The 24969-nt window shown below is 36.9% G+C and overlaps 1 protein-coding gene across 7 annotated transcripts in view; it reads right to left on the bottom strand.

Moving 5' to 3' along the window:
• The window catches only part of LOC306888406 (protein FAM168A-like), a 45060-nt gene extending 21837 nt beyond the window's left edge, over nt 1-23223 (bottom strand). The window contains exons 1-2 of one of the 7 annotated variants that reach the window (XM_079446670.1): nt 23031-23223; nt 1244-1366 (exon numbers count right to left, since the gene is read on the bottom strand). In XM_079446670.1, coding sequence (XP_079302796.1) covers nt 1244-1314 — 71 coding nt within the window. In that variant the 5' untranslated portion in view covers nt 1315-1366; nt 23031-23223. The remainder of the gene's footprint in view (nt 1-1243; nt 1367-23030) is intronic. The other 6 variants (XM_079446674.1, XM_079446675.1, XM_079446671.1 and 3 more) reach the window with 6 other exon arrangements.
• Nucleotides 23224-24969: the final 1746 nt, after the last annotated feature.

The following is a 24969-nucleotide window of genomic DNA, read 5'->3' as shown; positions in this document are numbered from 1 at the left end:
CGTATTTATGATCCATGATCACACACTCACAAACACAAGTATGGAAGATCAAGGTTACGACATCTACCTAGTCAAAGCGGCTTGATGCTGCATGAAACACATATCAAAGACTCAAAAAGATAAAAAAAGAGAGCTTTCCATTCCCCTAAACATGCAAAATACAATCTATAATTTTTTTTAATAAACGCATTAAGTCATGAGGTCATGCGTTGCAGTGTTTTGACTATGTTTAAGGGGGATCAGTTGCTTAACAAGATCCCATTATCGTAAAATCATTATAATGCATGGTCTCTCATGGCTTATTGCTTTAATAAAGTATAAGCTTAATCAGATATATAAAATTACATTATAAAATATTGAATTAGCCCTGCTTGAAAAGGCATTGTAAAAGTCAATACACACACTCGGATTCTATATGTTTGTGATTAAACTGACCAAACATGCCAGTAAATTATATTTCAAATAAATGTTGTTTTAATCTTACTATTCGTCAAAGAATCCTTCAAAAAATCAGTCAGTTTCCACAAAGATATGCAACAAAATATTTCTTGAGCAGCAACTCAACATAGTAATGATGCTGAAAATTCAGCTTTATTCACAGGAATAAATGACATTTTAAAATATATTATAATAAAAAACAATAATTTAAATTGTAATAATATTTCAGAATATTCAGTTTTTTGATCAAATAAAATAAAAAAAAACATCAGACTCAAAACTATTCAATAGTAGTGTATATTTAATAAATTACACATTTAATTTAAAACATTGCAATACCACTTTTTCATTCATTTAAAATGAGGGTAAAACCACCTCTTATTGCTTTAAAGTCAACATGAAATCAAAGTCTATTTACTTTTTAAACACATTATTCCATTGACATCTCAGATTTTTCACCGAGAATGACCTGATACACAATGGCCTTTTTTTTTTTTTACAAAACTATTTGAATATGACTCATTTCGAATGCAAAATAGGTTATGAATGACATTTCATATTGACTTTAATAAGCTTGATCAGAGGAACAAACCCAGCAACGAGCAGGTGAAACCTGTGTGCTGCTCTGAGACAAAACACATCAAGGTCATACAAACCCTGGAGGAGAGAAACATGACATACAACAGATATGAGGCTCATAACAGCTGGAATCAGAGTGAACACAACATCAATAATGTCCCAAGCCCCAAAAAAACACACAAATACATACACACACATGGTGGAAGGTGCTGAGCACTAGACTGACCTCTTAACGTTCTGACTGGTGTCTGTTGGGTACAGAAAACTGAATTTGTCAGTGGAATGCCCGCTTGCCATTCTCAGTGAAGGAAAGGCAAATGAAGGAGGTAGGAAGAATGGATATGCAAATCTGGAAATGACAAAAAAAGAAGGAAACAAACAAAACGAGAGCAGGTCGTGATTAAAAGGCAAACCATCAAGCACAAGCACAACAGAGCAAAGCAACATAAAGCGAGCAAAGCAGTGGCAAAGTGAGAGAGACACACAAAGTGACAAGCAGCAGAAATCAAAGCTCACACATCTTCACACACTGATGGACAGATCAGTATGGGGTGAATAACAGTGTGCCGGGGACAAGAAGAGCTGGATTTGAACAGTGTTCTGTGAATGTTCTCGAGTGCATGTAGATTTGAGTTAAACTGCAGTCAAACTCAATTAATATCACTTCCTTTAATGAGACGCTTATTTCATTTCCACACACTTTAAAGGGGTCAGTGTGCAGGACGACCAATGAATGTCAGATGCATTTCGCATTATGACATATTAAGGACGAGTTTTACTGCTTAAAGGAATGGAAATGAAAATTTGCTGAACATTTACTCACCCTTGGGTCATCTAAGATGTAGATGAGTTTGTTTCTTCATTGGAACAGATTTGGAGGAATGTAGCATTACATCACTTGCTCGCCAATGTATCCACTGCAGTGAATGGGTGCCGTCAGAATGAGAGTTCAAACAGCTGACACAACAATCCACGCCACTCCATCAAGACATTAGTCTTGTGATGCCAAAAGCTGCATGTTTGTCAGAAACAAATCCATCCTTAAGGCATTTTTAAACTTGTGACTAAAATAGGAATACTCTTTCCATTATATTGCTTCCAGTAAAATGGTCACCTGGTCTGAATCAGGAGAGAAATCTGCACAGATCAAACACTGTTTAAAAGCCAAAACAGTCCAGAATGTGTGAGTGGATTTTGATGCGAGAGTAGAACAGGAGATGGTCTTTTTCACTGGAGGAAGCATTATTTTGGACTCATATTTTGGCCATGAATAGCAACAATTAAAAGATAAAACACGATGGATTGGTTACTTACTAACACACAGCTTTTCACTTCACAAGATTAGTTAATTGATGGACTGGAGTGATGTGGATTACTGTGATGTTTTTAATCAGATGTTTAGACTCTCATTCTGACGGCACCCATTCACTGCAGAGGATCCATTGGTGAACAAGTGATGCAAAATTTCTCCAAATCCGTTCTAATGAAGAAAGAAACTCTTGGAATGTGCTTAAAAAGATAGTCCAGCTAAAAATAACTTTGTTCTTAAGCATCAAATATCACCATACTGATGGAAAATTAAAGATTAGACATCACATTACCCTTGATTCATGTGCAATAGCGGCCAGAGGAGGCTACAATTTTTCACCAATGCATTTGGATAACTTTATTATTTTTTTTTTTTTACATGTGACTACAGAAAGAGAAGAAAAACTGTGGTATTAATTATTCTAAATGATAAAATAGGTTAACAATGAGTCTGCTAACATGTGTGATACATATACACTTTTTTTTTTATGTTACATCACCAATACTGGTTTTAGCTAACTGAACAAAATGTAGAGATTTCCCTGAATTAAAAAAAAAAAAAGCATAAAAAAAGCAAACCGCTGCCATTAAGGTAATGCACAAACTTTGGGCCTAACCTTTCACATTATTATCATTTCACATGTTCTAGCAGCATTTTGCATTTTCTTACCTAAATAAAAGTATATGCGCTGGATTGACTGATTAACAAAACCAAATGCAACACAATAAGTATCTAAATAAGTCCACACTTGTCTTGGAAATGCCTGAAAGAACACGATCTCACCACATCAATGTCATTTGCATATTAAATGCATAGTTAGCTTTCTAATCAACTCCAAGCTTGCAAACATGCTTTTGAATAACAAATAAATTGTGTTGTAAAGTGCTACAAAAAATTCATAGAGCTTTTAAGATCCTTTTGCCACAATGGACGCACATTCACACATGCTGGATTGTAAATAACTGTAATATGTTTTTTTTAATGTAATGCAAGTAGGAAATGCATCCAGGTAACAATCCTGCATGCACACTTTAAGGATAAAACGTGACTTTATAAGCAAGCCAACATCGCCCTCTAGTGAAGGTATTGTGCACCTGTGCATGCCACCATCTCAGGTTATCATCACTGCTGTTTAATGGACAATTGAAAAGGACATAAAGCAGGTTTTGACTGCTTTGTGCATGTGCATGTTGTGTATTATGTGCACGGGCGGCTATGAGCTGCTGGTGTTCTGCAGACCGTGAGTCATTAATCAGGCCGTGACAGGATCACCTTGAGCTGCTGCTGGATGAAGGTGCCCCTCGCACCAGAACACAACCACCTCTCTTCTCTGCACTAATGTCTTCCTCAGTAGGTCGGTGTAATTGATGGCATGGTGAAGGATATTCAACTGTCAGACATAACGGGGAAATCTACTGATAACACAGGTGTGGGTATTCAGAACATGTCCAGACGTGATGTAATCAGCTTCCTCGGGATTCACTGATTCTTATTCTTATCAAATATACTGATGGAAAATGAAAGACCAGATAACCTGATTCTTGAGCAATGGAGACAAGAAGCAGGGATGCTACCATTTTACACCCATGAATCTGAGTGACCTTTTAACCTGTAATTACATGATTTCTTTTCTTCAAATAATTTTATGGAGAATTCTGTGGCAGATTTCCATTTGTATGTCAGATATGAATCATAAACCATAAAAAAATGAAAAAGGACTAAGATTTAAATGCATCTCAATGTGATCAAGCTGGCTAATTTTCCAATCATAAAAAATAATATCTAGTCAATTAAATATTTTAGAGCAGATCATAATAATAAAAAAAGCATATTCAATACAGTCCTGTTATATTTAAAAAATGCATTGAAACAAAATAAACATTAACAGAAATTTACTTTCATTCATTTAGCAGATGCTTTAATCCAAAGCGACTTAAAAAACATTTTATTTTATTTTTTATTTGTATTTCAGCTATTTATATAAATTTATAATGAATAATATTATATTATGTATTAATGCTATAAATTATACTCTTGTTTAGGTTAAGTTGAAATAACGAAAAAAAAAACTAAGTAGAACAAAAATCAAGTAAAAAATTAATAAATAATTAAAATGGAAACCAAATGGAAAATCTAAAAATAAACACTAATTCAAATGATTAATACTACAACAGTATTTCAGACGGCCTGATATTTCCAGATTTTTAATGATACATGTGGGCAAAAATAGATGTGCATTTATTCAAATAAAATGTTTATATCGATGCTCATGGTTGTTTGTTTTTAAATATGAAAATCTTTCCCATTTCATCAGGAACAAAATATCATCTTCATATACCACATATACAGAAAACACAATCCTCAACGGCAGCAATGGTATTTGAAATAATTAACTGGAACACAGAAAAGAAAGAAGTTTCTTATGGCTCAATGAGCAAAATGCAGCACAAAATTGAAGTGCACTTATTATCACGAGCAGGTATTATTCACGGCTTTATGTGCTCTTCTACAAGCCAAACACGCACCGCGGCTGATGAAGGGTGGAGAATGGGGTTGTGAGAGCACACTTGGGTAACTAACTAGCATCAAGCGGCACCAGACTGCTCTTCCTTCATCCCCGTAGAGTCGTTCAGGAGAGGAGATGTGCAGGAAAATGGCAGACTGCTAATACACGGCTGGTTTAATGCATAGCAGAGCTCAGAGATGGCAATAAAAACACGGCATTAACTGATATTAATGTATGCAGGAGAGAGAGAGAGAGAGAGAGAGAGAGAGAGAGAGAGAGAGAGAGAGAGAGAGAGTGTCACAGAGACACAGGCGCTCAAGATTTCCTCCTTGTCCTCATTAAGTGTTTCCTTTGCTTTCCTTACTTCTAGAGTTGCATGAACTGTTCCTTTAAGAAAGCAGAATTATTGTGATCTAAATCAGAATCTGACTGTCATCTCTCCTCACTTGCTTTCTCCATTCGACTGCCTTTCACCATCTCTCCCGTCCTCCCTCTGAGCAAATCAATACCTCCTCCTTTCCAGTGTCTTTCCTCCCCCTTTCCGTCCCTCCCCCTCTTTCCTCGGTCTCTATGAATAACCCTCTTTTTTTTATCAGGGTGAATCTGAACACACTGCAGTGCCCTTGAGCTCTCGCTCCTCTCCTTCTCTCTCAGGCAGAACAGAGTTTATGCTGCCGTTATGTAACGCGCTGCTCTTTATAACACGTTGTTGAAAGGTGCATTGCATACTGCTCATTATATCTGCCCTGCAGCATCAGCAGACGGGAAACCAGACGAAAAATCAACCATATTCATCTCATCTGCCTATTGCTACAATATTCAAGATGATGTGAATCTGGATGTGGTTTTATGATTCAGCATGAACAAACTGTATGAGCAGAGCTTGCTCGAAGCTTTTGAACCTATAGAAAGAAAATAATTGATTTAAAATGCATTCTACCTATATGTTTATATTGGTATATAAAAAAGCTAAATAATATTTTCATTGTGACCAAAATATAGTTTTTAATAACAAATCATGAAAAACAGATTTTAATGGTCATTAAAATCCATTATAAATCTTAATTAGCAAGTAAAAGCAGTTTTCACGACAAAATCTAAAAAACAAAACAGAAAAAAAATAAATAAATAAATAAATTGTTATTTAGTTAAAGACACTATCCCCCCTAAAAACTTATTAAAAAGGGTCAGTAATGCAAAAAAAAAAATCTGTAAATATAAATAAAATAAAAAAATAATTGTAATAAAATTAATAAAAATAAAACAAATAATTTATGCTTTGTGATATAATAAGAATTACAAACAATTCTTAAAAGCAAAACAAAAATGCATAATGAGAATTGAAAAGGTAAAAAAAATAGGCTTCTGAAAAACAAGCTTAATTTTTCTTCCTTTTGAAATGAGAATGATACTAACATTTGTGAGGTTCCGGGTGCTTGTGTCTTTGAAAACACATTTAGACAGCAGTTGAGTCCGGTGGAGGTTTTCTCTGCTGACTGGGCAGTCAGGGTAAATCTAAGGACACACACTCAGCTCTCTGACCCCGCGGTGACCCTGTGATGATGATGTCATCACAGTGACATTGGGACACACCACTAACAGCGCAGCGACTGCACACATCAGCTTCCTGCAGCACAGGACATGGTTTCCTGCGATTCGCTGCTTCATTCACAATCCAGTCTGAAATGCTTTGTACTGAACGGTACGACTGCAACAACAAAGCAGCAAAGATTTTGTTGATGAAAGCACGGTCTTCTGCTGCTTAGTCATGACTTTCATTCATTCAGAGATCCTCATATTTCATTTGCCCATTCAATAGGTTGTACTGTCTTCGGTCTTTTCACAATCCAAAGTTTTTATTTTCCAAACATATCCACATATTTTGTTAATAAATGTTTTCATTCAGATACACTACCAAAAAGTTTTAGAAGGAAGACATTTATGCTTAAGGTTGCATTTTGATCAAAAACAGTAAAAACATTAATATTGTGAAACATTATTATAATTTAAAATAACCGTTTCCTATGTGAATACATTTTAAAATGAAAATTATTCCTGTGATGATATAGCATCATTACACCAGTCTTCAAGAAACATGTCTGATTTTCATCAAAGAAGAAAACAGTTGGCCTGCTTCATATTTTTGTGGAAACTGTAATACATTTTATTTTTCAGGATTCTTTGATGAAGAGAATGTTCAAAAGAACAGCATTTATTTTGAAATAGAAATCTTTTGCAACATTATTAATGTCTTTACGGTCCCTTTTGATCGATTTGATGGATCCTTACTCAAAAATATTAAATGCATACATTACTGACCCCAATCACAATGGCACAAAATAATTCACAATTATTCTACATTTCATGTTTGAATATTAAAGCTATTTCAGGCTAGATGCCATATTTAAGTCAACGAAGGATTACAGGAACATGTGGTTCTCCGGCAGGTCTTTTGATGATCAAAACCTGTCGTAAGTGATACCTCATCCTTATTTAAATTAGAAATTGCTGTATGTGGTAAAAAAAATAATAATAAATAAAGGCTTTGGAACAATCTTGAGCATACATTATTATATACAACATCTTACATAAATGTCTAGAATGAAGAGTTTGTAAGTTGTACACCCTGGAAACATTAAGACTATGATGTTTTTCTTAGAGCATCAAAAATTGGTATCAGACAACATTATTATAATAAATAATAATAAAAATAATAATCAACTTTAGACTATCAGATAGTAATAGGTCAAGATTCAAAATATTTTTTTCTACTGTATATCAATGTTTTAATGCCTCATTTCACTAAAAGCATACCACTCTAGAGTGGAGCTTAACCAGAAAGAAAGCACTAAATGTTAGCATAATATCCCTCACAAAAAATATAAAACCCACTGGCCATCATAAAAGCATCAACCAAAAAGTTATTTTTTTCCTGCACTGACCAAAATGGCCACACTGCTGCATTACAACTGCATATAAACTGACCTCTGTGTGCAGACTTTATAGCTGACTTGAGTTAACGTCAGGTTATGTGTACCGGCCCTGAGGCGAACACATCTCTCTTCTCCTCTGTTCAACAGCACAAACACACTGAATTAATGCTGCTGCTGCAAACAGCACAGAAGAGCCCGAGGGCCCGGCCATAGGGACTGAATATCACTGACTGATCCCTGAACAAAACACCAGGATTCTTTGACCGGTTTTCCTTTATGAAGAGGTGTGTTGTGTGGAGCAGAAAGACACACAACAGTGATAAGCACACTCATAAAGAGACATACATTTTAAAGGGGTCATGAACTGAGAAATCAAAATTCCCTTGATCTTTTGATATTTAAGAGGTCATTGTGCTATAAAACCCTCTCATTAGTCTATAAACAGCTTATATTGAAGCTTCATGATGTAACGGTGTGGCTAAACACCACCTCCGCAGATGATGATCAACGCCTGCTTCTACATCACTGCCTGTTTAGCCCTGCCCACCGATTCATGCACATAGTAGATAAATGACAAGAGTGGCAAAATGTACTTCTACACTGAAACTAAATGATAAACTGTATTTGATGAACTTTATTTTTAATGAAGTTCCAGACCGCGTCAGTAAGAACTTGATCCTTTGTTCACGTAATTTTATTACGGATTCGTATACAAACTAGGCACAATTCGATGCAGGATTTTCAGAAAGGCTGAATCTAAAAGACGATGCTGTGCCGACTATACTGGATCCAACAGTAAAGTCACATGTAAATGTTTTTATTATGTGGTCTGTATTGCTTTGGCTGTTTTTACAGATCGTTTGATATGTACTTATGCATTTTTGACCTAAATCACAGCATCTGTGAAGAATGTAGGCTGTCAAACATACACAACTATTAGCCAATCATAGCAGTGGGCGTTAACTTCCAAGTCTACAATCCTTCACACCTATTCAAACAGAGCGCTCTGATGAGAGGGGTTAAAGGCAGTTCATGGCCCCTTTAATTAAGAGCTTGCAATATTAATGTGTAGGCTGTATCTAACATCTGTTTGACTCTTTACTGATTTTAGTTCTCTACTTTTATTAGTGGTGATTGTTAAAGGAGGGGGGGGGGGGTACAATGGTGTTTCATGCAGTTGTTTACACTGTTAAAGACTTGGATTCTCATGCTAAGCATGGACTAAGTTAAAAAAATAACAGTATTTCTGTGCCAAAAATCTTACTTCCGGGTTCGTACAAGTTTCGGAGAGTTTTTTTTCCGATCGTGGCTCTTCATGACGTAAATAAAGGAGGAACTGCTTATATGGGCATTTCTCCCGGAAGAACGCGCCCGTGCACACATCGACCAGAGCGAGAGCAAGTGTGCACCCAACAACACGCTTCATTCAGCTGCACTGCACAGGACTCGCTCGGGAACAATGTCTCTAAAGAAGTGTTTTTGGTTGTGAGGGAAAGATAACCTTGCTCAGCTTCCCGAAGAACCCAACGTTATGTAAAGTGGATGCAGTTTGTTTTTTCGGGCAGCAACGGAGTTTCTCAAGTGTGTTTGTTGACGAACGTTTTATAAACAAGGCCCAGTTCGACGCTGGATTTTCACATCGTTTAATACTGAAAGATGGAGCGGTCCCAGCTATAAAAGATCCCGGTCATGATTCTGAACTGCAGACGGTAACTGAAACGGCATCAAATGTCTGTGTTTTGTTGGCGATCGGCGCTCAAGTGCTCATCACTCTTTAGCTCCGCCCACACGGCACGCCTCCAGGAGATCGGCTTTTTTCTGGAGAGAATCGTAAAGCTGTATCTTTCTTTTATAAATATGATAAAACTAAAGACTTTTTGGAGATATGAAGGATGCAATACTACTCTATAGGTACTCAAGATTAACATGAGATTGGGTGAAACTGTGCGTTATGCCCCGTTTAAGTCAAGTATCATTACTAGTGCAATAGCCTAGCAACCACCCAGCATCACCCTAGCAACCAGCCACAATGCTTGCATGGGCAAATACCCCACAGATTTCCTTAAGAAATCTAGTTGATTCCCATAATTCTCAGTTCAGATAGCATGTGAATGATCTTACGGCTGGCATGAGCGCAGGCAGACCAACAAAACAAACCAAATGAGATAAAGGACACATTGCAGTCTTTTCCTCCTATTCGTTCCTCTTTCCTGCAGTGTGGGTGACGAAAGAGAAGCGTTTTTTTGGGGGGGGGGGGGCACAGGAAAAGAGGGTTTTCGGTCGACATCACTCTGATCTGACAGGCGCACAGACACACACACACACACACACACACAGGGTGCAAGAGGGGCTGAAGCACAGGGGCGTCTGAATTATTTAGATAAGCGCTTAAAGAGCTGCTGTGAACAGAACAGACACCACCACCTGAGTGTGTGTGTGCCAGTGATCACGCTGTGGGGACAAAACAGTCACTGCTGTGAGGTCCAGCTGTGTGAGCTGTGCAAACAGTGGGAGAAAGACAAGCTAACCTGCACCGTGGTGAACACACACACACACACACACACACACAGACAGACAGCCTGGTGTCACAGGCTACTGTCAAAGACAGACACTTTCACACCAGAGCTGCATCATACAGCTGACAACAGATCACATCATACATTTGGTCATTTTGGGGTTATGGGGCTAAAATAAGTGTGTGCAGCTTAAAATCCACTAACCATTCAAATCAATAGATTTGGGAACTGACATCTATTAAGTCTGTGCCAATACCATCCTATACAAATATGCTGTGATGCTTTTCTCTATTAGGTTACTGTATAAATTACAATTAATTCTGATAATTTATTATCAATAATTATTTTCTATATTATCTCTTATATAATTTTACAATGTATATTATTAAGTAAAAAACAAACATGTATTTAGTAACTTCAAATAATTAATAATGTATTATATGTATTATTATTTAAATAAATATGAAATACAAATGAACTTAAAATTAATATTAAAATATATAGATATTACACAAAGATATATATACACATGGCAGCAAAACAATGCATTTAGGCATCTAGATGCGGTGAAGACGACTTGCTGAAGTTCAAACCGAGCATCAGAATGGGGAAGAAAGGGGATTTAAGTGACTTTGAACGTTGACGGGCTTGTCTGAGTATTTCAAAACTGCTGATCTACTGGGATTTTCACACACAACCATCTCTAGGGTTTACAGAAAATGGTGCGAAAAAGTTAAAATATCCAGTGAGCGGCAGTTGTGTGACGAAAATGTCTTGTTGATGTCAGAGGAGAATGGGCAGACTGGTTAGAGATGATAGAAAGGCAACAGTACATCAAATAACCACTCGTTACAAGCAAGGTATGCAGAATACCATCTCTGAACGCACAACACGTCGAACCCTGAAGCAGATGGGCTACAGCAGCAGAAGACCACACCGGTGCCGCTCCTGTCAGCTAAGAACAGGAAACGGAGGCTACAATTCACACAGGCTCACCAAAATAGGAAAATAGAAGATTGGAAAAACGTTGCCTGGTCTGATGAGTCTCCTGATGAGGGTCAGAATTTGGCGTAAAGAACATGAAAGCATGGATCCATCCTGCAATGTCTCAACGGTTCAGGCTGGTGGTGGTGGTGTAATGGTGTGGGGGATATTTTCTTGGCACACTTTGGGCCCCTTAGTACCAATTGAGCATCGTTTAAACACCACAGCCTACCTCAGTATAGTTGCTGACCATGTCCATCCTATTATGACTACAGTGCACTCATCTTCTGATGGCTACTTCCAGCAGGATAATGCACCATGTCACAAAGCTCAAATCATCTCAGACTGGTTTCTTGAACGTGGCAATGAGTTGACTTTACTCAAATGGCCTCCACAGTCACCAGATCTCAATCCAATAGAGCACCTTTGGGATGTGGTGGAACGGGAGATTTGCATCATGGATGTGCCGCCGACAAATCTGCAGCAACTGCGTGATGCTATCATATTAATATGGACCAAAATCTCTGAGGAATGTTTCCAACACCTTGTTGAATCTATGCCACGAAGAATTAAGGCAGTTCTGAAGGAAAAAGGGAGTCCAACCTTGGAACTAGCAAGGTGTACCTAATAAAGTGGCCAGTGAGTGTATATATACACATAGATATATATTACCAGTATATTAATCAGTAAATTAGTTACAGATTAATAAATATTAATCTGTATCTAATTTACTGCTTGGCCAATTAACAGAGCAGACAAATTATGCTTTCAAATGTTTTTGAATGAATCCGGGGTAAAATAATCTCTAAATAGCTATACAGATTTCACAGCCTACCACCTAAATGTTAATCAATACAAGCCATTAATTTGTGGTACAAATGAACCATTTTAAGGACTCTGTGAAGCAGTGAAAGAAGGAATGAACTACCTGACATTCAGCGACGACCTGAGTGAATGAAAACCTTCCCAGACCGTCTTGTGTTTAACAAAGCCTGTCTCGTTCCGCGGCGCTGATGGGGTCGAGCTGAAGGCAGAAGCGCTGTAAATTCACAGCAGTGGTACAGAGCGTCTCAGCATCCCATCCCCCTCACATCAGCTCACTCGCTCTCGCATCCTTTTTTTGCACTAGCCAAAGTCCATAAGATCAGTGCGAGGGGAATAACAGTGATTTACAGAAACATTTACAGATTCAAGCTGCAGGACAGTCGTTATGAATTCTGATTCCAATTCCTGAACAAGAACAGGCTCTCAATTCCCTGCAGTAATAACAAGAGAATCAGACAAAGAGAAAGCCATTCATCCGCCGGTGCCAAACCACACGTGAATTTCTGTCATATAATTTGGTGAAAAGCACTTCAACAGCTGAGAACATAATTGGGATTCACACACATACAGAACACCAATGCAAAGCAAGGGACGCACGTGTATCCACGCACGTAGTCTATAAATGCGGCATTCCACCTGCTTTCTGCTTCCACGACATTTACTACGATTCATCTAAATGTCAGTATCAATATACACTATAAGTGGGAATTTTTACATCTGTTTCTCATATTGCAGACCACTAACACAACGGACATGCATGTTAACAGTATCAATATCAGTTACAATGATTTTAAACTCATATAATTTTGGTGATATTATTCCAAAAATACCTTGCAGCACAATTAAAAGGAATATTCAGGTTATAAAATATAACTTAAGCTCCATATTACACACATTTTTTGGACAAACCACAGATAGTAATTATAAGTAGTTCAGAAAAAAAGTAATAAATTAATATATACACACACACGTAAATACCCCCCGCCCCCAAGACAGTAATTCAATTTGTTTTTAATTAAACTTGAGCTCGTAAAGGAAAAACACATTATTGAAATACACTACCAAATAACCCTATATTAGTTTAATGTTTAGGATTGGTAAGAATTTTTTTGTAAGGTTTTGAAATGAAAAAAAAAAAAAAATAGCATTTATTTGAAATATAAATTTTTGTAACGTCTTTTCTGTCTCGTTTGATTAATTTAACGTGTTTTTGCTGAATAAAATGATTCATTTCTTCATAAGAATAATCATACTGACCCCAAACCTTTGAATGGTAGTGTAGTCTACTTTTGTTTTCCACAGAATAATGTAAATCATGCAGGTTTGAAACAATGCAAGGGGTGTGAATTATGTGAACTATCCCTTTAAGTTGCGCTGAACCCGGAATGTTCCTCTAACTGGGTCAAGCACTAACTTTTGACTCACAAGAGAAAACCTCTGACACAGCTGCAGTTAATGCTGGTAATTTGTTACAGGTTCCCAGGTGCAGGAGAAAAGATCTCACCTGAACCATCCGGAAAGCCCAAGGGAAACCCTTCCCTCTCTCTCACACACACACACTTCATAAAAACACTCATGAGAAGCTTAATTAGCTATTCAAAAACAATAGTCACACAATAGGTCCTTCCCTTCCCAGCGGCTCCCTAACAGGACCTGAATGAGAACAGGGCATGCAGGGGAGTGGCCCTCTTCCAAAAAATGCCATTGTTTTAACTGCCCTGCAAGAGCTCGTCCTCTCTGATTCTAAAAAGGTCCATTCGGTCTCAAATCCTGCCTTTCACTGAGGCACTACCTCCATTTTGTATAGGACGTTATCCTGCAAACAATTGCCTCAAAACCAACATGGTGTGCTGAGATGCCCCTGTCAGGATTCAGAGCCCGGTTCTTCTGTTGCCTCTTTCTACCTCCATTTGGCCCCTGCCATACACACACAGCGCCGCTAACGACGGCACCACAAGAGCTGCATTTTTAAGCTTCTTTCCTTTCTTCACCTTGACATCTTCTTCCTCCGTGGAGAAAAGGATGGAATGGTTTTCTTATCAAAGGGCTTGACTGGAACCACTACAGCAAACTATGCATTGAGTATTGAGCAATGAATTTTCAGCATCATTCCTCCAGTCTTCAGTGTCACATGATCCTTCAGAAATCATTCTAATATGCTGATTTGCTGCTCAAGAAACATTTCTGATTATCAATGTTGAAAACAGCTGTGCTGCGTCTTATTTTTATATAGCCTATGAACAAAGTTTAAGAAAACTGCATTTATTTTAAGCAGAAATCTTTTGGAACATGTCTTTTCTGTCACTTTTGATCAATTTAATGCATCCTTTCTGAATAAAACAAGCAATGTCAACTATGATTTTTAACATCAGTTTGCTCATATGAAATATTAATATGAAAATTCTCTCAAATCTGACTACTAGGCTAAAGTTGAATACTTTTTTACGCAGATAGATTTACAATGCTAAAGAACTACTTAGGATGAAAATGTAATTCCACATTACAATGCATGTTATGTGATGACAACATAACACCACTGACTGTCACAGCATAGTTTGTACTGATTTACATACATTTAGTACAAAACAGTATTCATTCCAAACTCAAGATTTTTCAAAGTTACCAAATAAATATTGTAAATATTGTACCAATAAGTATACTTGACAAGAAAATACTATTTCAGTCTTTTTACTTCAAAATTCCATGTTTGGTTCAATGCGTCACTTGTCTTTTCTTTGCAATTATTTGTGAAATATACTAGCAGTTTACGAGAAAAATTGCTTATACACCAAATATTCTTCAGTACAGATCAGATTACAAAAAAAAAAAAAAAAAAAAAAAAACCTGACTAAAAATGCAACTGAACCCACTCTCTGAATTAAAGAACAATGTAGCATACTATAGCTTGAAACTTATACTGTGTGCGCAGTACACTAGTATTCCGCCGCAAACACATGCATTCATTGAAGTTCTCTGTCCTCCGTCTGTGTCGTCCAGTGTTTCGTCAAGCCGCTGCATTCTTCAGATGGTTTTGTGTGAGGGAGTTCAGGCTGAACATGCTCAGTACTTGTGTGATGCTAAGTAACGTTTGGCAGTCTGAACGGCACCCAAACACACACACACACACACACACAGTGAGTCACTCTGTAACCAAAGTCCACATTTACCAAAATGTGTTGGTTCAGCAGGATTTTTGTGCAAATTATGACAATGGAGAGGAGCCAGCGGCTGGCGGAGAGCATACCAAACACACACACACAGCTGTAATGTCCTTCATTTTATCAACGGATATCAGAGACAATCACACACTCAGATGTTCTGAAGGCAGCAGGTGGACATGAAAACTCTGCCAGCAGGTTTGACCTGAAGGCACGTGTGTGTGTGTGTGTGTGTGTGTGTGTTGCCTGAGGGTCTACAGTACTGCTGAGAGAGGGAAGGTGAGCTGATATGAGTGATGGAGGGGGCAAATTAAAGAAATAAGACAGATTATCACTACTGAATAAAATCATTTAATCTAAAAACAGAAGCAGTCTACCTGTAATGTCACTTTTGAAAATACAGCTTCAATTACAACAGAAAGGCTTCTTAGGACAGTTTCTCTCAAACATGCACTTACAGGTTATACGTTATACGGCTCAATTTAAAATACTAAAAATACTTTTATTTCATAAAAATAAAAGGTCTAGGTCATCTAACATTAATTGATTACCATGCATAGCATGCAGAAAATATTTCTAATATATTAATTGACCTCACTTATGCTCAAGCAATTTACATATTTGCTTAATTTGCATAATTTTGGCAACTAACATGACCAAATTGTGCGCGCATATAGCTGCAATCTTGAATTAATTTAAGAATTTTATAAAAATGTGGCACTAGGACAGCCTGATTGGATGCTTTGAAAACTTTGAGAACCTCTAGGTCTCAAAAAAAAAATATATATATAAAACAATCCATTAAAATAATTTTCAGTAATTGAAATAAAGCTTAAAAAAGATATGAGTAAAAACTTAAACATTTTATTCCAGTTAGTAGCCAATGCAACATTTCCAGTTTTCCTTGTTGAAGTGGTACAATTACTAAAAACGAAAAGTGAAATAAAGCTAAAATGTAAAAAAGAAAAAAAGAAAATTATCTTTTTATTTCATGTACGAATGTTTTATTTTTTAAATATGCAAAAAAAATATTATATAAATAATACTAAACATCACACTGGGTCTCAAGAAAATCATCTGATGCAATAAAGAAACCCTCCGATCAGAGCAAACGATAATGAACCATCAAGAACCTAAAAGAGAACCATAAAGCAACTAAAGAACCCTAAATAGAGAAAATATTAGTAGAAGGTTCCTTACTCAACCTGAGGTGCTGCAAAGGACCACCAAAGAACCTTCGCTACACTTAAAATGCTCTGAAATCACGTGTTACTCGTGTCACAGCTGTGCAATGTCTAGAAATAGACTTGATTGAGTATTTGGGTGGCTGTGAGTATGTGCATGTATGCGTTTATGATCTGTAGCAGCTTTTCAAAGGAGCCGGAGACGCTCACACAGCCAGAGACTCCTTTGTTTACTCCCTTGAAAAGGAGTTTAATCTTTTTTCATTTTAATATGTTTGGTGCGACAAAACCGGTAGGAGTTTCATTTTTCCCACAGAGAAATTCAGCAAGGCTGTGATTTCAGTGTCTGCCCACAGAAAGTCCAAAAATACGCCCATCCAGAAGCGTCTCAGCCTACACGCCGCTCGGATGATGTTTAGTAGACGTTTGATCTCCTCACACAGTATGTGTGTCACACTACAGCGTGCACAAGTTCTACACATTTCTAACAATTAGCGTCAGCATCGCGCCAAACACAGGCTCACTAACAGCAACACAATCCTTCTTGCTGCCACTTTCTTATCAAATTTGGGTCTAATTTCTTACTAATTCCTAAAAATGAATTCGAATTAGGCTTTAAAGCTCTAAAAGTCAAAGATATACGCTCTTCTATGTCTTTAACCAAAGAGCATTTGAGTTTCATAATGAAAAATTACCATCAAAGTGAGTATAATATGGTCTTAACTAAGGAGCGTCTTTGTAAGGATAATCTTGCTAACTCTAGTAGAGCTTTCACTAGCTGGTTATTATCCTCTTAAACACTTTTCGCTCTGATTTGATCTCTGACTCGTGTTGTTTACTTGGTTGAGGGCATTTGTGAAAACCTGAAAAACAAGCCTCTTGTTTAGCTATATGGAAAGTCTTGTATATAAAAAGTTATTTGAAAGAAAAATAATGTAAATGAATGATGAAAGGTGCATTAAACGTGTTTGAATATAGGCCAAAGATGAATTATGAATCTAAAAACCTGTTTAAGTAATATATAACTGTCTTTAATTACCAAGCACCATGGTAAAACTTGTTTTTTTTGGACTCAAAATAATATATTTTATGTATTTATTCACTTTTTAACGCCATGCCAGCATAAAGGCTATTTTCATGGCGATCGCTAAATAAATTATACAATGTATACAATTAACAAAAGGACATAAAAGACATTTCAGATGTACACTAGATGAACATTCTAGGGATGCACGATATTATCGGACTGATATCGGAATCGGCCGATAATGGCTTTAAATGTAAATATCGGCATCGGCCTGAAATGAAAAATTATGCCGATATGTCTTGCCGATAAGAGGAATACTTTAACCCTCCCCCCGTTGCCCGTTCGGTAAGGAGTTTTAATCTGTAGGGGCGCTGTTGGCCTACTTATAATTAAATTAAAAGTAAAATAGCCTACACAAATAACATTTAGACTGTGTTTCTGATTAAATAAAGCAGTAATTGATGTCATAAAATAACGAGTATATTTTGATTTAATGGTCAGAATCTATAGCTTACCTGAACAATAAAAAAAAAAAAAAAAAAAAAAAAAAAACACATACATGACACTTGTAAATTAAATAACTTTATATATACTGATTTATTCATTAATGTGTAATGTGTTTTATTTTTTAAACAAATCATGACCTCTAAAAGATTTACTCTTTTAGAGCAACTCTTGTTTTATACCATCTACAAATGTTAAATGTGGCCAGCCTTTTTTTATGCTGCAGCGCCTGGGGAGCAGTTGGGGGTTCGGTGCCGACTGAGGGCACCTCAATCGTGGTATTGAGGGTGGAGAGAGTGCTGGACATTCACTCCCCCCACCTACAATCCCTGCCGGCCCGAGACTCGAACCCACTTCCTTAATATGCGTGATATGCGTCCTCCCCTTATTGTTATTGGCATCAGTCAATTTCAAAACCGATTTGCCGAAAAAATGATTTAAAAGCATTTAAAGAAAGTTTTTGTCAGAGCTCCTTGTTATTCTTAATTTTGACATTAATTTTCATTTTCACACAAGACATATATCATAGGGCCCTATGATTTCCGCGATGCAGAAAACGGAATCGTGGAATCCAGTCATAAAAAGGGAATTTACAGTTTAACGCGGAATGTCACGGAATTTGTCAAATTTCGATGAATTAATCGAAAGTAGGTCACTACACTTAAATCAAATCGCGATATGGACTAGTATCTGTAAATATTAAGCCGCAAAAGTCGATTTAAATATGAATCCTGCATGCTCTGCGTGTCTCTGTATGAATGGAGCAGATGCACGGTTTTGTTTACGATATACACAGCGCGCGGCACTAGCGGTGATTTCAGCGTCTGACGTCTCAATGAGGACATAAATACATGAACAACATCCCCAGAACTGCTCTGAGAGTCACTTTACGAGCATTTTACCATTTCCAGAACTTTAAAAGGTATTCACGGCAACCCGTCAAAATAAAAGTTTGGTTTAACTTAAAGACATTGTGCCAGAAATAGACTATATTACTATTATTTAGTAGAGTGTACATAAAACTACTACTACTACTAAAAACAGTTTTTAAAGAAATAATCACAAAATATTTTAATTTGAATAGTAAATCCCCTTTGTTTGCCAAAAATGTAAATGTTTAATTTTCACTAATTAAAATATAAATTAAATCAATGTTTTATGCCTTCATCTGATAACCAGTAAAATTTAAATACACAACACAGAATTTCTGAGGGGGAAAAAACATTTCATAAGGCTACTGTAAGAATAAATAAAAATGGTTTGTATGCATTCAGATAATTAGACATGCTAAAACACAATATTTGGTAACAAAACATAAGGTGAGAAAAAAATAAAACATTTCATCCGGCCCTAAATATGTAATTTTTGTTACACTTAAAAGAGTCCAGAAAAATTTAAACGGAAAAAAACGGAATTTAGAAAAAAACAAAATATAAAACGGAATTTGGGAAAAAATAAAACGGATTTCATAGGGCCCTAATATCGGTTATCGGTCTACTTGACCTGTAATAATCGGTATCAGCATATTATTTTCAAATTTTATTCTACAGATACGGTATTTAAAAAAACTAATTAAAATCAAAAATCAAATTCAGTTTATATTTTATTAAATAGTTTAGTGAAATAAAAACAGTGTGCAGATAGGTACTATTTCTTTTCCCATGATAACATACTTTTCACTAAAAATCACAAATACTGTGGTAAATGAATATAGTAATCAATTAGCACCATATATCAAGGTACCACGGCATATGTCCAGTATACCATAGACTGCCACAGGATGTTTTTTAAAAGGTGGATTCTGCATTTGGAGAAGCTAAAATAATATTTAATAATAATAATAATAATATATCAGGGTAATAGTAAAAATGTGACTCTCATAAACCTGTTTTTTTTTTTTACAAAAATAAGAAAATTCTCAACACTATCTAAACTTTAATATCTACAGATTGCTACTCACAAACTCCACACAATGCTCTTCAATATGGCCACTGCAGGTCTGTTTCCAGTTCACAAGATACTCGTGTTCAATAGTCTATATTTTATATGACGTTACGTTTCACGTCATTGTTAGCTGATCTCATGAGGAGATACTGATACCCTGAAACAGCATCGCAAATCTAATGGGATTCCCCTGTAGCCACCAGGCATGATCTCTGAGCATTTCTGCTCCTGTTTATCAGAGGAAACCAACATCCCCTCAGGGTGTGTGTGTGGTTAATCTGAGCTCTATAAGCACTATTACAGTAAATGCATACGCTAACTCTCAGCTGAGAGGTGCCGTCGATCATAATCCTCTCATTTCACTGTGGATTTGGCTCACACACAGACAGTTCATCAAAAAAACCTCCGTCCATTTTTCCACTCAAAAATAAAAAGCACCTCCGATGAAAAAGGAGTCTCACAAAAGACGCATTAACGCAGAAGTGCGCAGACACAATTAACACGCTGCCACAGACTCGCATGCTAACATGTTTGTGGCAAACTGCAGGATTTCAGCCCTCGTGAGAAATATCAGCAGCCCAATTACTGAGAGTACGGGTGAAAAAGAGCTTCTGGGGAAAGTCTGGAAGTTGTGGGAGGAAAATATAGCAGTGAATTTAGACGAAATCGTACAACCTGAGTGTCCTCTCTATGCTACAGTTCTCTAGGCCAACATTAGAGAAGACACATATAATGACACTAATAAACACCAAAAATGTGCTGCACAAGCTTTATCAATACTTCCCATTTATATCCACTCTTCATATAAAATAATATGGTGTCATCTAAACCATAAAACATCTACTGGCATTTCTACTAGATTCTGAAGAAGTGTGTAGTAAAAATTATTATTCAAGGTTAGAAAATAAGATTATTGAAGGACGTTTTACAAGAAAATACCATTTGAGCTTGTTTACTTCAAAATTTGGTGTTACTTGCTGTTTCCTTGAAATTATTGAGTGAAAACAGTTTCTTTTTTCACTAAGGTGTTCTGAGTGTTGCTAGGTGCTTAATTACTTGATAAATAACTACTTAAGATTATATACTTAAAGAAAAGTCCACTGAAGTCTGATTTTTTTTTTTTTAAGTCACAAGTTGGATAATTTTGCAAAGTAAACAAGTACTTAGGTTTCATACTAAGGGTTAAATTTTTAAGTATAGCTGTAGTAACTACTCACACTGGCGCAGTACGCACACTAATTAAGACATTTTGTGATTAGGCCTGACTGTGATCTCAATGTTGGAAAAGCACATTTCTGCTCTTCTGTTTCATCAGAGCACCTGCTACTCCTCCAAACGACAAGAAATCCTTTAATTATGACAAAAGTCCAAACGCTTCAGCATATTTGCAGCACAATCCATAAACCTTTAATAAGTCACAGTCATACTGTGATGAGGAGCTTTTCTGTACAAATTGAATTTTGAGCTGATAATGAAACTATCAATGAAAACAAACGAAGCGTTTTCTGTATCTCTTGAGCCTCTGCAATGTTACGACCATCAATCAGAAAGCTATCGATGCTTTTATTGCAGGAACGGCACATGATGAGGAAGCCAATCCAAGCATCACAGATGCAGAGCAGAAACATTGAGATTAATAAACGTCAGATTTCTGGCCTTTGGATTATGAACACTTCACATGTTTGTTGGCTAGCTTTACATTTCATCGTCTGTGTTGGTTAGAGATATATACATATAAAAATAGGAATTATTTTCATGTTAGGTTTAAATTGAAACAATAAACAGATAATTAGACTACAACAACAAAAACATAACATCCATTAATAATAATAATAATTATTATTATTTAATTTTAAAATAGAAGTACTTTGAAGAGCTTTACATTTAAGTGTCCAATCATATTTCTGCATTTGACAATTATAAACAGATTAGATTACCTCAATTTTTTTTTATTATAAACAACAACATTAAATTCAAATAAAAATATAATTATTTTAGGGAGTTTAAAGTGCCCAAATTGTTATATTTCTGCATTTTGACACAATAATAGATCATTAAACTACCTCAATAAAAACATAACATCAATTATAAATAATTATTTATTAAATATAATTAAAATAAGTATTTTGAGCAGCTGCTTAATTTATACATTTTAAATAGTTTAATTTATTGATTTATTTTTTCATATTCTCGTTCTCTCTGTATAATAAATGATATTTATTAAACAAATGGACGAGGAAAATTGTCATCCATTGTTATATCTGTAACTGAAAGAGGCAATAGGTAATATTGTTTTGCATTCTCTCACTAAAACACAAAGTACCCACATACTGGCCTGTGAATGGCTGTATATATGAAATTAATTTCATAAACATGCACAGAAATGTTAATGGATTACGTCCAAAACACACTGACTGCTATTCTAGTACCAATGTGCTGTTTCCCTTTGTATCAATCAACCAGGAATGCAATGGCAAAAATATGCCAAAATAAAATCGATAACGCCATAAAAAAAATCAATGGCACTGCAACCGAAAGCATCGTGTATGGATGCAACAAAAAAAGAGAAAGTAGAACTGTCGCTGAAACGCGCGTTACATTGTAACACCGATCAACAAAAGATCTTTGCGTCATAATCGCTGTTACATTGTTGCACATGGATGCGTCTGCTTCTTTGATCGCGTCTCATAACAGCGCTTATGATCGGCTCTCTCGTGCGTTTAAAGGCCTCAAACTCCTCCAGACACCATTTTGAGCGTCTCTGTGTCTCAGCTCTATGGAAAGTCCAAATGCATGACAAGGGAATGAACAAAGTCAGCTTGAAACATCCCTCTCATTCACGGATCCGTGCTGAAAACGCCGTTAATCGATAGTCTGAACTCGAATGGGTGAAGCGAACGCCTTCGTTTTCTCTTAAATCACCATCAGACAAATTAGAATGAGCTTCACCATCACTAACACACACACACACACACACACACACACACACACACACACACACACACACACACACACACTGGCAGGAGAAAAGCATTGCTGCTGTTTGATGGCAGTGAAGCTCTAATGGTGGTTGGATGGTGTTTCTGGACTTTAGAAATGAAAACTACATCAAACGTGACTTACCAGTGCGAGATGGTTTAGATAGGTCACCCTGATCCAGTCTGTGATCCCGGTTATAAGCGATCTTCTGGTTGCTGAGGGTCAGTCTATTCTCCGCGAGTGTGAAGGTTTCCTCCTCCGGTTGATTTTTCAGGCTGTATAGAAGCACATAAAGCGATGGGGGATGCCAGAAGAGAAGAGAGGAAGGGAGGGGGATAGAGAGCGCGAGAGAGAGGGGGGCAGTAACATGGAAACACAAGGGGAGGACCTCTGTGTCTGACGCACGACTAAACGCACCAGTCTTTCAGTGCACCATCCATTCGCCATATGCACGAGCAAAAATCAGCCAAAATGGCCAAATATGAATGCACGCGCGTGCATTGAATAATGTTATTCAAAAAGAAAAATATATATATTACTGATCACATTTTTCGTAAACAAACAAATAAATAAAACACAATGCTGGTTAGATTACTTACAAACGGTAGTCTGTTACTGATTCCAGATTTAAAAAATATATATGTGCATTTACATGCAGTATTTTTTCTCTGACACAAAAACCTTCACAAAGAAACTGATGAGACTTTGGTTCGCGCGCCCTCTGGTGTCTGTAATGCACCTCCACAGTACGGAGAGAGAGAGAGACGAAAGTTTTTGAAACGGGAAAATATGTAAACTAGTGTCATATTTTAACAAGTGGGGCAATTAATAAATCTCAGTATCGTTCTGTACGAGCAATTTCCCGGTGAACTGGATGAAGAGAAAGCAGTTCATTCCCCTGGGAAAGATCAACAATGCCATCTAGTGTTTCTAACACGTTAGATCACATTTCATCTGTATCAGCTTTCCTTTTGTGTTCTTGACTGATGCTTTGAAACTTACAAGATACATTACTTAAATGATCTAACAAAAAAGGAACTTAAATATTAGACAATAGTACATTCGTATACCATGTAATATTACACAGTACTACTTCAAAGAAGTACATTATTGGTGCCAATTTTAAATTTTGTAAGCGGTACACTAGTGCAACTTATAGACCAGACATCCTCAAATCTGGCCCACTCCTGCAGAGTTTAGCTGTAACCCTAATTAAACACACCTGAGCTGCTAATTAGAGTCTTCAAGATCATTAGAAAATCACAGGTAGGTGAGTTTGATCAGGGTTGGAGCTAAACTCTGCAGCAGATTGACCCTCCAGGGAAAGATTTGAGGAACCCTCTTATATAGACCAATGTCAGAGCACCAGACCAACAGAACTCCAGTTCTTATGAGATGAGAAACTCAACAGTGCCCTCTTCTGACAGTGAACAGAATGTCCGACAGTATTATCAATGTACAGTGATGGAGATCTTAAACATACAAGACATTTGTATTTAAGTCACTCATTACAGCAATGGTTTTCCAGCAGATTGAAGCTACAAATAAATATTTTAACACTTTCCAAAATGCCATGGTAGTTTTCCATGCTATTCTTGATAGCACCTTGAAGCACTATACTGTACAGTTAATACCATAGACCAGTGGTTCTCAATTCCAGTCCTGGCGGCCCCCTGCTCTGCACATTTTGCATGTCTCCCTGACTTAATACACCTGACTGAGATCATCAGCTCGTTAGGAGAGAGAGATCCATGAACTGAACTAATGAGCTGATGATCTCAATCAGGTGTGTTAAGTCAGGGAGACATGCAAAATGTGCAGAGCAGGGGGCCCTCAGGACTGGAATTGAGAACCACTGCCATAGACCAGGGGTTCCCAAACATGTTCCTGCCTCCCCAACACTGCACATTTTGCACGTCTCCTTTGTCTGACACACCCATTTCAGGTCTTGGAGTTTCTACTAATGAGCTGATGAGTTGAATCAGGTGTGATTGATAAAGGAGACATGCAAAATGTGCAGTGTTTGGGAGGCTCCAGGGACCCCTGCCATAGGACATAAATCAGAAACTGGAAGACATAAACT

Source organism: Barbus barbus (assembly GCF_936440315.1).
Source record: "Barbus barbus genome assembly, chromosome: 22".
Classification (NCBI taxonomy): Eukaryota; Metazoa; Chordata; class Actinopteri; order Cypriniformes; family Cyprinidae; genus Barbus; species Barbus barbus.
Note: the sequence above shows the minus strand (reverse complement) of the source record. Positions and strands in the feature narration are given on the sequence as shown.